This window comes from Argentina silus (genome assembly GCF_951799395.1).
Source record: "Argentina silus genome assembly, contig: scaffold_281, whole genome shotgun sequence".
NCBI classification, from domain to species: Eukaryota; Metazoa; Chordata; class Actinopteri; order Argentiniformes; family Argentinidae; genus Argentina; species Argentina silus.
In genome coordinates, this window is record NW_028152985.1 from 17382 (window position 1) to 30000 (window position 12619).

Sequence of the window (12619 nt, forward strand, 5' to 3'; positions counted from 1 at the left end):
TTTGTATCCTTCTCCCTCCCCCTCAAATGCTCACCCTCCCAACCAGCTTCTACCCACACTGTATCCTCTCGTCGCGGCCTGCGTACCTTCTCACTCTCCACTCTTTCTTCCTCTGTCTTATCCGCCCTACCCTCTGTTGAATCCTTCTCCCTTCTATCCACTGATGCAGCTTCCTCCACCCTCCTGTCCTCTCTTTCCTCATCCGTCGACTCTCTCTGTCCACAGACCTCAAGGCCGGCACCATCCTCTCCACGCGCTCCCTGGCTGTCTAAAACCCTGCAGGCTTGTAGAACAGGGCTCCGGGCAGCTGAGAGGAAATGGAGAAAAACAGCCTCCCTGATGACCTCGAACCTTATCTCTCTCTCCTCCTCAACTACACCTCATCTGCATCAGCTGCTAAAGCTTCTTACTACCATTCCAAAATTCAATCCTCTGTCTCTGACCCAAGGAATTTTTTTTCCACATTTTCCTCACTTCTCAACCCTCCTCCTCCCTCCTGTCAGATTATGTCTGACTTTGTCACCTACTTTGAAAAGAAGGTTGATGACATTAGCAGCTCTTTCCCTCTACCTCTCACCAACAATCCTACCTCTCCTCCTAAACCCACTGCGCAACTCCCAGTGTCTGGTTTATCAGATTTCTCCCCCCTCTCCCCTGAGGATGTTCTAAAGCTGGTCACATCCAAGCGGGCAACCACCTGCCCCCTCGATCCTATCCCCTCCCCCTTTCTTCAATCCATCTCCAAAGACCTCCTTCTGTTCCTTACCACCTTAATCAATTCCTCTCTATCCACAGGATCTGTCCCAGCTGCCTCCAAGACAGCCAGAGTCAAGCCTCTTCTCAAGAAACCAACTCTTGACCCGTCTGCTGTCCATAACTACAGGCTGGTATCCCTTCTCTCCTTCTTATCTAAAACCCTTGAATGTGCTGTCTCTAACCAACTGTCTAACTACCTCCTTCAAAACAACCTCATTGACCCTCACCAATCTGGGCACTCTACTGAGACTGCTCTCCTTGCTGTCACGGAGGCTCTCCACTCTGCTAAGCTTCCTCCCTCTCCTCTGTTCTCATTCTTCTGGACCTGTCTGCTGCATTCGACACAGTAAACCACCTGATCCTTCTCTCCACCCTCTCAGAATTGGGCATCTCTGGCTCTGCACTCTCCTGGTTTGCATCCTACCAGGGCTCTGTCCTTGGGCCTTTACTGTTCTCTCTCTATACCAAATCTCTTGGCTCGGTAATTTCCTCACATGGTTTCTCCTACCACTGCTACGCTGATGACACTCAACTCTTTCTCTCTTTCCTCCCCTCTGACTCACAGGCAGCAACACGTGTCTCTGCGTTTCTTGCAGACATTTGTGCTTGGATGTCAGCCTACCACCTCAAGCTCAACCTTAACAAGACTGAGCTGCTCTTCCTCCCGGGGAAAGCCTGCCCTCTCCAAGACTTCTCCATCACAGTAGAGAACTCTACTGTGACCTTCTCCCAGACAGCCAAGAACCTTGGGGTGATCCTTGACAACCACTTATCCTGTGTGGCGAACATCACAGCGACAGCACGCTCCTGTAGATTCTTCCTCTACAACATCAGAAGGATACGTCCATTCCTCACCAGAGAAGCAGCACAACTTTTGGTCCAAGCAGTTGTAATCTCTCGCCTTGACTACTGAAATGCACTCTTGGCTGGACTCCCCGCCTCCTCCATCAGGCCTCTGCAGCTCATCCAGAACGCTGCCGCTCGTCTGGTGTTCAATCTCCCCAAATTCTCCCATGTCACTCCCCTCCTCCGCACAGTTGTAGTATGTAGTATAGTAGTATGTAGTGTATGTAGTATAGTAGTGTAGTGTATGTAGTATAGTAGTTTGTCATAGTATGCATGGAACTCTATAAATGCATCTGCGTATGTGTGTGTGTGTGTGTGTGTATGTAAGTGTGTGAGTGCGTGTGAGATGTGCAATGTCTTGTCCTTAATCCTTTCACATCTACAATAGTAACACCTGTCTTACCCAAACTTAGCTTAGCTTTAGCTTAGCATTGTCCTCTGCCATTAACCAGGACAAGGCTTAGCTTAGCATAGTCCTTTGCCACAGACCCTCCACCTGGACACTCTTGTCTGTGACATGTGTTATGACCAGAGAAACAGGATTACATTTGTAGGGTTCTTGTGAGGAAAAATTAATCCAAATAGACTTGAAACTTGCACAATGACCTGGCCGGGCCGGGCTCTCCCTCTCACCCTCTCTCTCCCTCCCTCCCCACCCCTCTCTCCCTCTCTCTTTCACTCTCCCTCTCTCCCTCCCCCCCCTTCCTCAGGATTGGCTGTATCAGGATGTGGTAGAAAGACAGTTGGTTGGTGTGTGACTGCTGTCCATCTGGAGTAAACATCCCCTCAGGTCGTCAGGGTTGGCTGGCAGAGAGGGAGAGAGGGGGAGAGAGAGAGAGAGAACAAGGGAAGGAGGGAGGCAGAGAAAGGAAAGAGAGAGAGGAGGGAGAGGAATTAGCAGTTGTTTCTGGAAAGTTTGTCAGAATTGAGTAGGAAGGAAGAATGATGCAGTCACACCGATTCATCAGATGGAAATAACTTCTGTCATGTAGACCAAGGACACACACACACACACACACACTCACAAAAAACATTCATGAAGTTTGGTTCTTTTATGAATTTATTATGAGTCTTCTGAAAATGTGACAATCTGCTGGGTCAAAAATGTACATACAGCAATGCTAATATTTTGTTAAATGTCCCTTGGACATTTTCACCTCAATTAGACGCTTTTGGTAGCCATCCACAAGCTTCTGGCAAGCTTCTGGTTGAATCTTTGACCACTCCTCTTGACAGAATCGGTGCAGTTCAACTTTCAGCTTTCTGACACAGACTTGTTTCTTCAGCACACTCCACATGTCCTCGATGGGGTTTAAGTCAGGACTTTGTGAAGGCCATTCTAAGACCTTAATTCTAGCCTGATTTAGCCATTCCTTTACCACGTTTGATGTGTGTTTGGGGTCATTGTCCTGTTGGAACACCCAACTACATCCAAGACCCAACCTTCTGGCTGATAATTTTAGGTTTTCCTGAAGAATTTGGAGGTAATCCTCCTCCTTCATTATTCCATTTACTTTCTGTAAAGCACCAGTTCCACTGGCAGCAAAACAGGCCCAGAGCATAATACTACCACCACCATGCTTGACAGTAGGTATGGTGTTCTTGGGGTGAAAGACCTCACCTTCTCTCCTCCAAACATATTTCTGGTCATTGTGGCCAAATAGCTCAATTTTTGTTTCATCTGACCACAGAACTTTCCTCTAGAAGGCCTTTTCTTTGTCCATGTGATCAGCAGCAAACTTCAGTCGAGCCTTAAGGTGCCGCTTCTGGAGCAACGGCTTCCTTCTTGCATGGCAGCCTCTCAACCCATGGCGAACACGCTTCACTGTGGACACTGACACCTGTGTTCCAGCAGCTTCTAATTCATGGCAGACCTGCTTTTTGGTGGTTCTTGGTTGACTCTTGACCATCCTGACCAATTTTCTCTCAGCAGCAGGTGATAGCTTGCGTTTTCTTCCTGATTGTGGCAGTGACAACTGTACCATGCATTTTATACTTACAAACAATTGTTTGCACAGTTGATCTTGGGACCTGTAGCTGCTTTGAAATGGCTCCAAGTGACTTTCCTGACTTGTTCAAGTCAATTATGCGCTTTTTCAGATCCGTGCTGAGCTCCTTAGACTTTCCCATTGTAGCGTTTTTGGCTGAGTGTAATGAGTGTATCAAACGAGCCCTTTTTAAATGGGCTGAAATATGTCACCAGCTGTAGTCAATCATTATCACTCATAAGAAGTTAAGAGGCCATGCCACAAAGCAAAATTGCTAATTCAAGGTGCTGTATGTATATTTTTGACCCAGCAGATTTTGTCACTTTTTCAGAAGCCTCATAATAAATTCATAAAAGAACCAAACTTCATGAATGTTTTTTGTGACAAAGAAGTATGTGCTACAATCAATCCATCACAGAAAAATAAGAGTTGTAGAAATGATTGGAAACTCAAGACTGCCGTGACATACATGTTCTTTACAAGTGTATGTAAACTTCTGACCACAACTGTATATCACATTTTTACATGATCTTTATTGGTCGAATCATTCCCTCATCAGCTGCATCCCCCTTTAAACGGCTTTGAATTATGAAGAGAACGAATCCTTGGTATTCCACAGAACTCTCACATCTCCTTCTGTTGAGAAACCGGGCCTGGGGTCTCCTCCAGACCCAGGGTAGGGGTATGGGGTCTCCTCCAGACCCAGGGTAGGGGTATGGGGTCTCCTCCAGACCCAGGGTAGGGGTATGGGGTCTAGAGAGGAGCATGTTATCACAGCCTGGGCCAAAGCTACAAACAGACTCGGTAGCTGATCAGCAGAGAAATAGATGCACCTCATCAATTAAAAAAGCGAAATCAAGCTACTTCCTAACTCAGACTCTGGCCTCATTACAGAGAAAATGTAGATAAGTAATGCCTTTATTTGAGAGAAGTGGTGGTTTGGCTGACCCTGGTCAGACGGTTGACTGCACCCCCTGTTGGCTGATGAGAGAACAGTCAAGTACAGGCATATTGCAGCTTTTGGCCCCCTGTTTGCCAAGTCATTGACACCTGGACACCTTCTCCTGATGGAGGAACACCTGGACACCTTCTCACGGTGGAGGCGGTGGAATGCTGTGGGGAATGTTTTCTTGACACACTTTGGGCCCGTTAATACCAATCAATCATCTAATTCTAGTGGCTACTTCCAGCATGATAATGCACCATGTCACAAAGCAAAAGTCGTCTCAAACTGTTTTCATGAACATGACAATGGCTTCAGTGTTCTTCAGTTCTTCCCAGTCACCAGATCTGAATCCAATAGAACACCTTTGGGATGTGGTAGAATGAGATTCACAGCTTGAAAGTGCACCTGAAAAATCTGCAGGAATTGCGTGATGCAATCATGTCATCACGGACCAGAATCTCAAAGGAATGTTTCCAACATCTTGTGGAATCAACGCAACGAAGAATTGAGGCTGTTTTGAGAGCAAATGGAGTATTAGTATAGTATTAGTATACCCAGTATTAGTATAGTGTTGTAATAAAGGGAGGCCCTACCCAGTATTAGTATAGTGCTCCTAATAAAGTGCTCAGTGAGTGTATGTTTAATCTGACTGTTATCTCAGGTGCTCTACCTAGGTTTGGAAGGCCCATGTGCTCCTCTCCATGAAGCTGGTGACCCCTCCGACCTAGATAACTACCGCCCAATATCCAAGCTACCTCGCCTTTCCAACGTATTAGAGTCCCTGGTCAACTCCCAGATAAGAACCGTTTAATCTTCTCATTCTGTTCTAAATGTGTAGACCTGGTCATAGCACCGTCTCAGCGGCTACGCTTGTCATGAAGAGTTTAATGGCCTCGATCAGAAAAAAAACATTGTTCTGCCTTATTTAGATTTCTCCAAGGCCTTCGACCCGGACGACCATTCCCTACTCATTCAGAGGTAGTCTGAAGTAGGCCTGGATCAGGCTTCATTTAGATGGTTCATGTAAAAGATTTAATAGACAGAACGCAGGGTCTTAACTGATGGTGATAAATCAGGTTTTCTAGACATAAAAAAGGGTGTTCCACAAGGGTCAATTCTTGGTCCAGTTCTTTTTACATCAACATGTATAACATGTATAACATAACCTGCATTTATATGCTGATGACACTTATATGCTATTGCCCCCATGATTGACCAGGCTCTTTCTGAGCTACAGTCTGCATTCACTGTCCTGCAGAGAGCTTTTGTTGAGTTGAGGTGCTTAATGCTGGTAAAATCAAGTATATGTTATTTACCAAATACTACTACTTTGGGTGGTGCCCCCATTGAGCGTGTCCCCGCTTAGAAATACCTGGGCATTTGGTTTGACAGAAAATTGATGTTCAGAAAGCATACAGAGGAGCTTGTTAAAAAGTTAAGATTTAAGGTCTTTTCTAGGAATACTGAACAGCAGAAAGCAAATTGTGCAATCAACCTTCCTGCCAGGGCTTGATTACGGTGATGTCATCTCCCAGAATGCAGCAGCGACTGCTCTTAAACCTGTGGATGCCCTCTACCAGAGCACCCTTCGCTTTATCACTGGTAGGTTAGGGTTAGGGTTAGGGTTAGCCTAACTGAGTGCGTAACCCTAACCCTCTACCACAGCGCCCTTCGCTTCATCACTGGTGGTAGTTTTAATACTCATCATACTTTATCAGAAGGTTGGCTGGACCTCGTTAAAGTCGGGGTTTTTTTTGTGTATGAAGCCTTACTGCATTCCCGGCTTACCTAACCTCATTAATTACCTAACCTCATTAATGACCTCACTGGTTCTCAGTGTTGGTTAACTCTTGAGGTTCCTCAGGTCTAAATACTTTTAAAAAAAATGACTTACCAAATTGGGTAAATCTGCTTTTAGTTGTGGTGAACCTCACTGCTGGAACAATCTACTAAAAACATGACAGTTGGATGTTGTGGTGAACCTCACTGCTGGAACAATCTACTAAAAACATGACAGTTGGATGTTGTGGTGAACCTCACTGCTGGAACAATCTACTAAAAACATGACAGTTGGATGTTGTGGTGAACCTCACTGCTGGAACAATCTACTAAAAACATGACAGTTGGATGTTGTGGTGAACCTCACTGCTGGAACAATCTACTAAAAACATGACAGTTGGATGTTGTGGTGCCGCTTGGTAGTTTAGGGTGTTGATTGATGGAGGACCTCGTTGGTGAAGGAAGTGATTGTTTCTCCTGAGATATTGCAGTTTTATATGATGTATTGATTTGTGTATTTAACTGTCGTGTTGTTGATGTGTTGTTGTGTGACTGTAGAGATATTGATGACAGGAGGCTCCTGTAGAAGAGGCCTTGGTCTCAGTGTGTGTTTCTGTAGAAATAACGGTTCAATAAATGATAATCAACAACACTTATGACAGAACAGTTTCCCCTCATTGATCTTTATTGGGTGTCAAGATACGCAACAGATACAGGTACACTTCACCACTGAACACACACACACACGACTGCTTCAGTGGGCACGGACGCACACAGAAGCGCGCGCACACACACACACACACACACACCTGTGTACGCAGTATGGGGTATAACTGATATACTAAATTAAACGCGGGATCAAAGAAAATAAAAAGTAAAAAAGTTTAAAAAAAACTGAAAGTTTAAAAGAAGTCCATGTCATCAGGGGCGTCCAGGTCCCGATACTCAATGATGCTCCGGGGGTCCCCACGCATCCCCCTACACACACACAATATTTTTTGTGATCCAAGAACTTTCTTTAACTATGCATCAGAGACTCAGACAGACAGGCAGAGAGACAGGCAGACAGACAGACCTGTTGTTGTTGTTGTTACGTGCTTTCCCTGGATACGCTCCGTGTCCACGGAAGTTGTCATAGTTACCACGGCCAGCTCCAAACTGGTTATGCGGGTATGGGGGGGCACCTGGAACGAACACACACACACACACACACACACACGTTAATCACATGACAGGAGAGGTGATGAGGGGATGTGACTACGGTGGTAACCATGGTAACACAGGTGTGTGTGTCCGTCCGTACCTGGGAAGCCGGGCATGGGGAGGCGGGGCTGAGGAGGAAATCCCAGCAGGCTCTGGGGTGACTGGCCAGGGTAGGGCCTACCAGGAGGGGGCACACCTACACACACACACACAAGAAATCAATATATAAGCCTGCAGTTTCCCATTGTGTGTGTGCGTGTGTGCGTGAGTATGTGTGTCTCACCCTGAGCGTGGGCTGGAGGGGGGAGGGGCTTGTTCTCAGGGAGGGCGGGCCTCTTGGCATCAGACAGGAAGTTGTTGAAGAATTCTACTTCCTTTTTCACCTGCGTCACTTTGTCTCCGTGCTTGTTCAAGATGTGTTTACGCACAAACTCTGGAGCCTACACACACACAGATATTAAGACCGCCTTTAATACAATAACCGTACTTATCAGTAGAACCCCGCCCCCCCACACACACACAGAACCCCCCCCCTACCTTGAACTTCTTCCCGCTGAGGGGGCAGAGCCACTTGTCCTTGCCCAGCTCCTGGCTGTTGGCCAGCAGGAACTTCTCCACTTCCTGTTCCGGCTCCTTCCTGCCCAGCCGCCCTGCCTCCTCCTCACTCACGCTGTCCGTCACGCTCAGCAGCGGAGCCAGACGCTCCTCACACACACGCTGCCACTCCAACACTGCAGGGGGAGCCATCACCATCATCATCATCACACACGCTGCCACTCCAACACTGCAGGGGGAGCCATCACCATCATCATCATCATCACACACGCTGCCACTCCAACACTGCAGGGGGAGCCATCACCATCATCATCATCACACACGCTGCCACTCCAACACTGCAGGGAGAGCCATCACCATCATCATCATCATCACACACGCTGCCACTCCAACACTGCAGGGGGAGCCATCATCATCATCATCATCACCATCATCATCACACACGCTGCCACTCCGACACTGCAGGGGGAGCCATCATCATCACACACACACACACACACAACCCTGACCCCTAAAAACACATGCATTTACCCCAAAACATCTACATGCAGAGGACGCATCCCTCTAACCCACGGTCAACAAATGTCTGCTACCTGCATCCTACTCTGGATGGTAGACACAGACACTCTCCCAAACAGAAGCCATGTATTAAATCACCAGGGCAGGAACAAGCATGTTATTCTGCAATAAAACCGGAATTGATGACTTTGTAAGACCTCTAGACTGACAAGACTCAGAATCTGGTGTTGGTCATGAATTCTATGAGGGTCTCTGTCCCTCAGAGTTCACAGGTGGCCTCTTTTAGGAGACGCTAATCAGGCCAAACATTTGGAACTGGTTCTCACAACATCCTGTGATGGTGAGTGATCAAGTTAGGTGTGACAAGAACTATCAAACCAATGAAGACGGCAATGCTTTGTACTTCAGACTGGGTGATCTTGCGGTAACACACTACAAGAGCTGATGTAAAGCTCAGTTCTGGTTTAGAACCACACAACTGGACCCAGAGGACAGACCTGCTCTGCTGCCCATTACACCAACTAAAAGATACCTTAAACACACAGTGTTTGTCACCAGTTGTCCTTTTATTTTCGTACGACTAAGTATGAATCTCCAGACCCAGGGTAGGGGTATGGTATCTGCTCCAGACCCAGGGTAGGGGTATGGTATCAGCTCCAGACCCAGGGTAGGGGTATGGGGTCTCCTCCAGACCCAGGGTAGGGGTATGGTATCTGCTCCAGACCCAGGGTAGGGGTATGGTATCTGCTCCAGACCCAGGGTAGGGGTATGGGGTCTCCTCCAGACCCAGGGTAGGGGTATGGTATCTGCTCCAGACCCAGGGTAGGGGTATGGGGTCTCTTCCAGACCCAGGGTAGGGGTATGGTATCTGCTCCAGACCCAGGGTAGGGGTATGGGGTCTCCTCCAGACCCAGGGTAGGGGTATGGGGTCTCTTCCAGACCCAGGGTAGGGGTATGGGGTCTCCTCCAGACCCAGGGTAGGGGTATGGTATCTGCTCCAGACCCAGGGTAGGGGTATGGTATCTGCTCCAGACCCAGGGTAGGGGTATGGTATCTGCTCCAGACCCAGGGTAGGGGTATGGTATCTGCTCCAGACCCAGGGTAGGGGTATGGGGTCTCTTCCAGACCCAGGGTAGGGGTATGGTATCTGCTCCAGACCCAGGGTAGGGGTATGGGGTCTCCTCCAGACCCAGGGTAGGGGTATGGGGTCTCTTCCAGACCCAGGGTAGGGGTATGGGGTCTCCTCCAGACCCAGGGTAGGGGTATGGGGTCTCCTCCAGACCCAGGGTAGGGGTATGGGGTCTCCTCCAGACCCAGGGTAGGGGTATGCTGACGATGTCCACATCTCCTCTAGAGAGGAGCATGTTATCACAGACACCTCTGTGCCGTCTGCAATGGTCAGGAGTGGAAGTCACAGAAACAAAACGGGTCGTACTGGATCAGACGTGGTGGATCAACATCTGACCAACCCCCACCAGTTTTACCGCCATGAACAAAGCAATCAGAGTGGACTCTGTGGACTGTCACACACACTCCTACCTGGGGCACCAGTTTAATGTTTCTGGTGAGTGGGGAGGAACATTCTATCACCAGGAGGTCTTTGACGTGTCCCTCTGCCTGGCCTCGAGGCCCTAGAGAAGATCCAGCATCTGTTGGCCAACGTAAATATTCCACAGAATGTTCTGAGAGACATGAAGAAGAAAACTCTTCAAGTGGCGACAGAGTGGTTGTGCCTCAACACACGTTCCACTGGGGGGGGGGGGGGGGGGGGGGGGGCAAATGTCGAATGGATAAACACTACGACAAGAATAACTTGATGCGCATGTTGGTGTGTATGTGTATGTATGTGTGTGTGTGTATGTGTGTGTGTGTGTGTGTGTGTGTGTGTGTGTGTGTGTGTGTGTGGGAGGATAGTGTGGGAGCTAACCACAGCTTTTCCCAGACGGGACGAGACAGAAGGTCGTCCGTCCGGCCCAGGGAGCAGAGGTCAATGTTCTGGACTTCAACAAGATGACCAATGGGAAACTGGACACAAGCCTCAGGCTTTGGTCCGGAGTGGAGCTAAAATGGACTCACACCCGGAAACAGAACCTGATGTTGTTGTTGATGAAGGCCGAGGACAGGCGGCCATTTTACAGGTAGGCTGCTCGTCCCATCTGTACATGGAGGAAGCCTTTACTACACAACTGTTAAAACACCACCAGCCCCTAACCCTAACCCAAGCCCTAACCCTAACCCAAGCCCTAACCCAGCCTAGCCCTAACCCAGCCTAGCCCTAACCCTAACCCAAGCCCTAACCCAGCCTAGCCCTAACCCAGCCTAGCCCTAACCCAGCCTAGCCCTAACCCTAACCCAAGCCCTAACCCAGCCTAGCCCTAACCCAAGCCCTAACCCAGCCTAGCCCTAACCACACGTATTAGTGGCCTTGGCTTCAGGTGTCAGCTGGTAGTTGTGATATCTGGCAGCCATGGACATAGACGTCCATCTGACAGGACTGCAGCCTCCCAAAGACAAACGCCAAGCAGCAACATACACTCACTGGCCACTTTATTAGGTACACCTGTTCAACTGCTCGGTAACGCAAATATCTAATCAGCCAATCACATGGCAGCAACTCAATGCATTTAGGCATGTAGACATGGTCAAGACGACCTGCTGAAGTTCAAACCGAGCATCAGAATGGGGAAGAAAGGTGATTTAAGTGACTTTGAATGTGGCATGGTTGTTGGTGCCAGACGGGCTGGTCTGAGTATTTCAGAAACTGCTGATCTACTGGGATTTTCACACACAACCATCTCTAGGGTTTACAGAGAATGGTCTGAAAAAGAGAAAATATCCAGTGAGCAGCAGTTCTCTGGGAGAAAATGCCTTGTTGATGCCAGAGGTCAGAGGAGAATGGCCAGACTGGTTCAAGATGATAGAAAGGCAACAGTAACTCAAAGGTTGTTGGTGGTGGTGTAATGGTGTGGGGATATTTTCTTGGCACACTTTGGGCCCCTTAGTACCATTTGAGCATCGTTTAAACGCCACAGCCTACCTGAGTATTGTTGCTGACCATGTCCATCCCTTTATGACCACAGTGTACCCATCTTCTGATGGCTACTTCCAGCAGGATAACGTGCCATGTCACAAAGCTCACATCATCTCAAACTGGTTTCTTGAACATGACAATGAGTTCACTGTACTCCAATGGCCTCCACAGTCACCAGATCTCAATCCAATAGAGCACCTTTGGGATGTGGTGGAACGGGAGATTCGCATCATGGATGTGCAGCCGACAAATCTGCAGCAACTGCGTGATGCTATCATGTCAATATGGACCAAAATCTCTGAGGAATGTTTCCAGCACCTTGTTGAATCTATGCCACAAAGAATGAAGGCAGTTCTGAAGGCAAAAGGGGTCCACAGTACTAGCAAGGTGTACCTAATAAAGTGGCCGGTGAGTGTATTGTTCTGTGTCAGCTGTGTGTGTGTGTCAGCTGTTGTAGGAAGCTTATCTGTGTGGTGAAGAGCTGTGTGTGTGTGTGTGTGTACCTTCATTCTGGTTGACTCTGTTGGGGGGTACAGGTCCTCTGACGTGGATGAGTCCACAGCGATGGGGCATCTCGTCCTCGGAGGGATACTCACAGCTGTTATAGTAGTCTACAGAGTGGACCAACCTCAGGTACAGCAGTAGTCTGTCTAACACCTGCAGGGGGGGTCACAGCTGTTATAGTAGTCCACAGAGTGGACCAACCTCAGGTACAGCAGTAGTCTGTCTAACACCTGCAGGGGGGGTCACAGCTGTTATAGTAGTCCACAGAGTGGACCAACCTCAGGTACAGCAGTAGTCTGTCTAACACCTGCAGGGGGGGTCACAGCTGTTATAGTAGTCCACAGAGTGGACCAACCTCAGGTACAGCAGTAGTCTGTCTAACACCTGCAGGGGGGGTCACAGCTGTTATAGTAGTCCACAGAGTGGACCAACCTCAGGTACAGCAGTAGTCTGTCTAACACCTGCAGGGGGGGTCACAGCTGTTATAGTAGT

The 12619-nt window shown here is 48.4% G+C and overlaps 1 protein-coding gene across 1 annotated transcript in view; it reads right to left on the reverse strand.

Annotated features, from left to right (window-relative positions):
• Positions 1–6977: 6977 nt before the first annotated feature.
• The window catches only part of LOC310824496 (serrate RNA effector molecule homolog), a 12632-nt gene continuing 6990 nt past the window's right edge, over positions 6978–12619 (reverse strand). Inside the window, exons 10-15 of the mRNA XM_083697755.1 lie at positions 12127–12280; positions 8056–8249; positions 7802–7958; positions 7619–7714; positions 7391–7499; positions 6978–7293 (exon numbers count right to left, since the gene is read on the reverse strand). Of these exons, the coding sequence (XP_083553881.1) occupies positions 7218–7293; positions 7391–7499; positions 7619–7714; positions 7802–7958; positions 8056–8249; positions 12127–12280 (786 nt within the window). The 3' untranslated portion in view covers positions 6978–7217. The remainder of the gene's footprint in view (positions 7294–7390; positions 7500–7618; positions 7715–7801; positions 7959–8055; positions 8250–12126; positions 12281–12619) is intronic.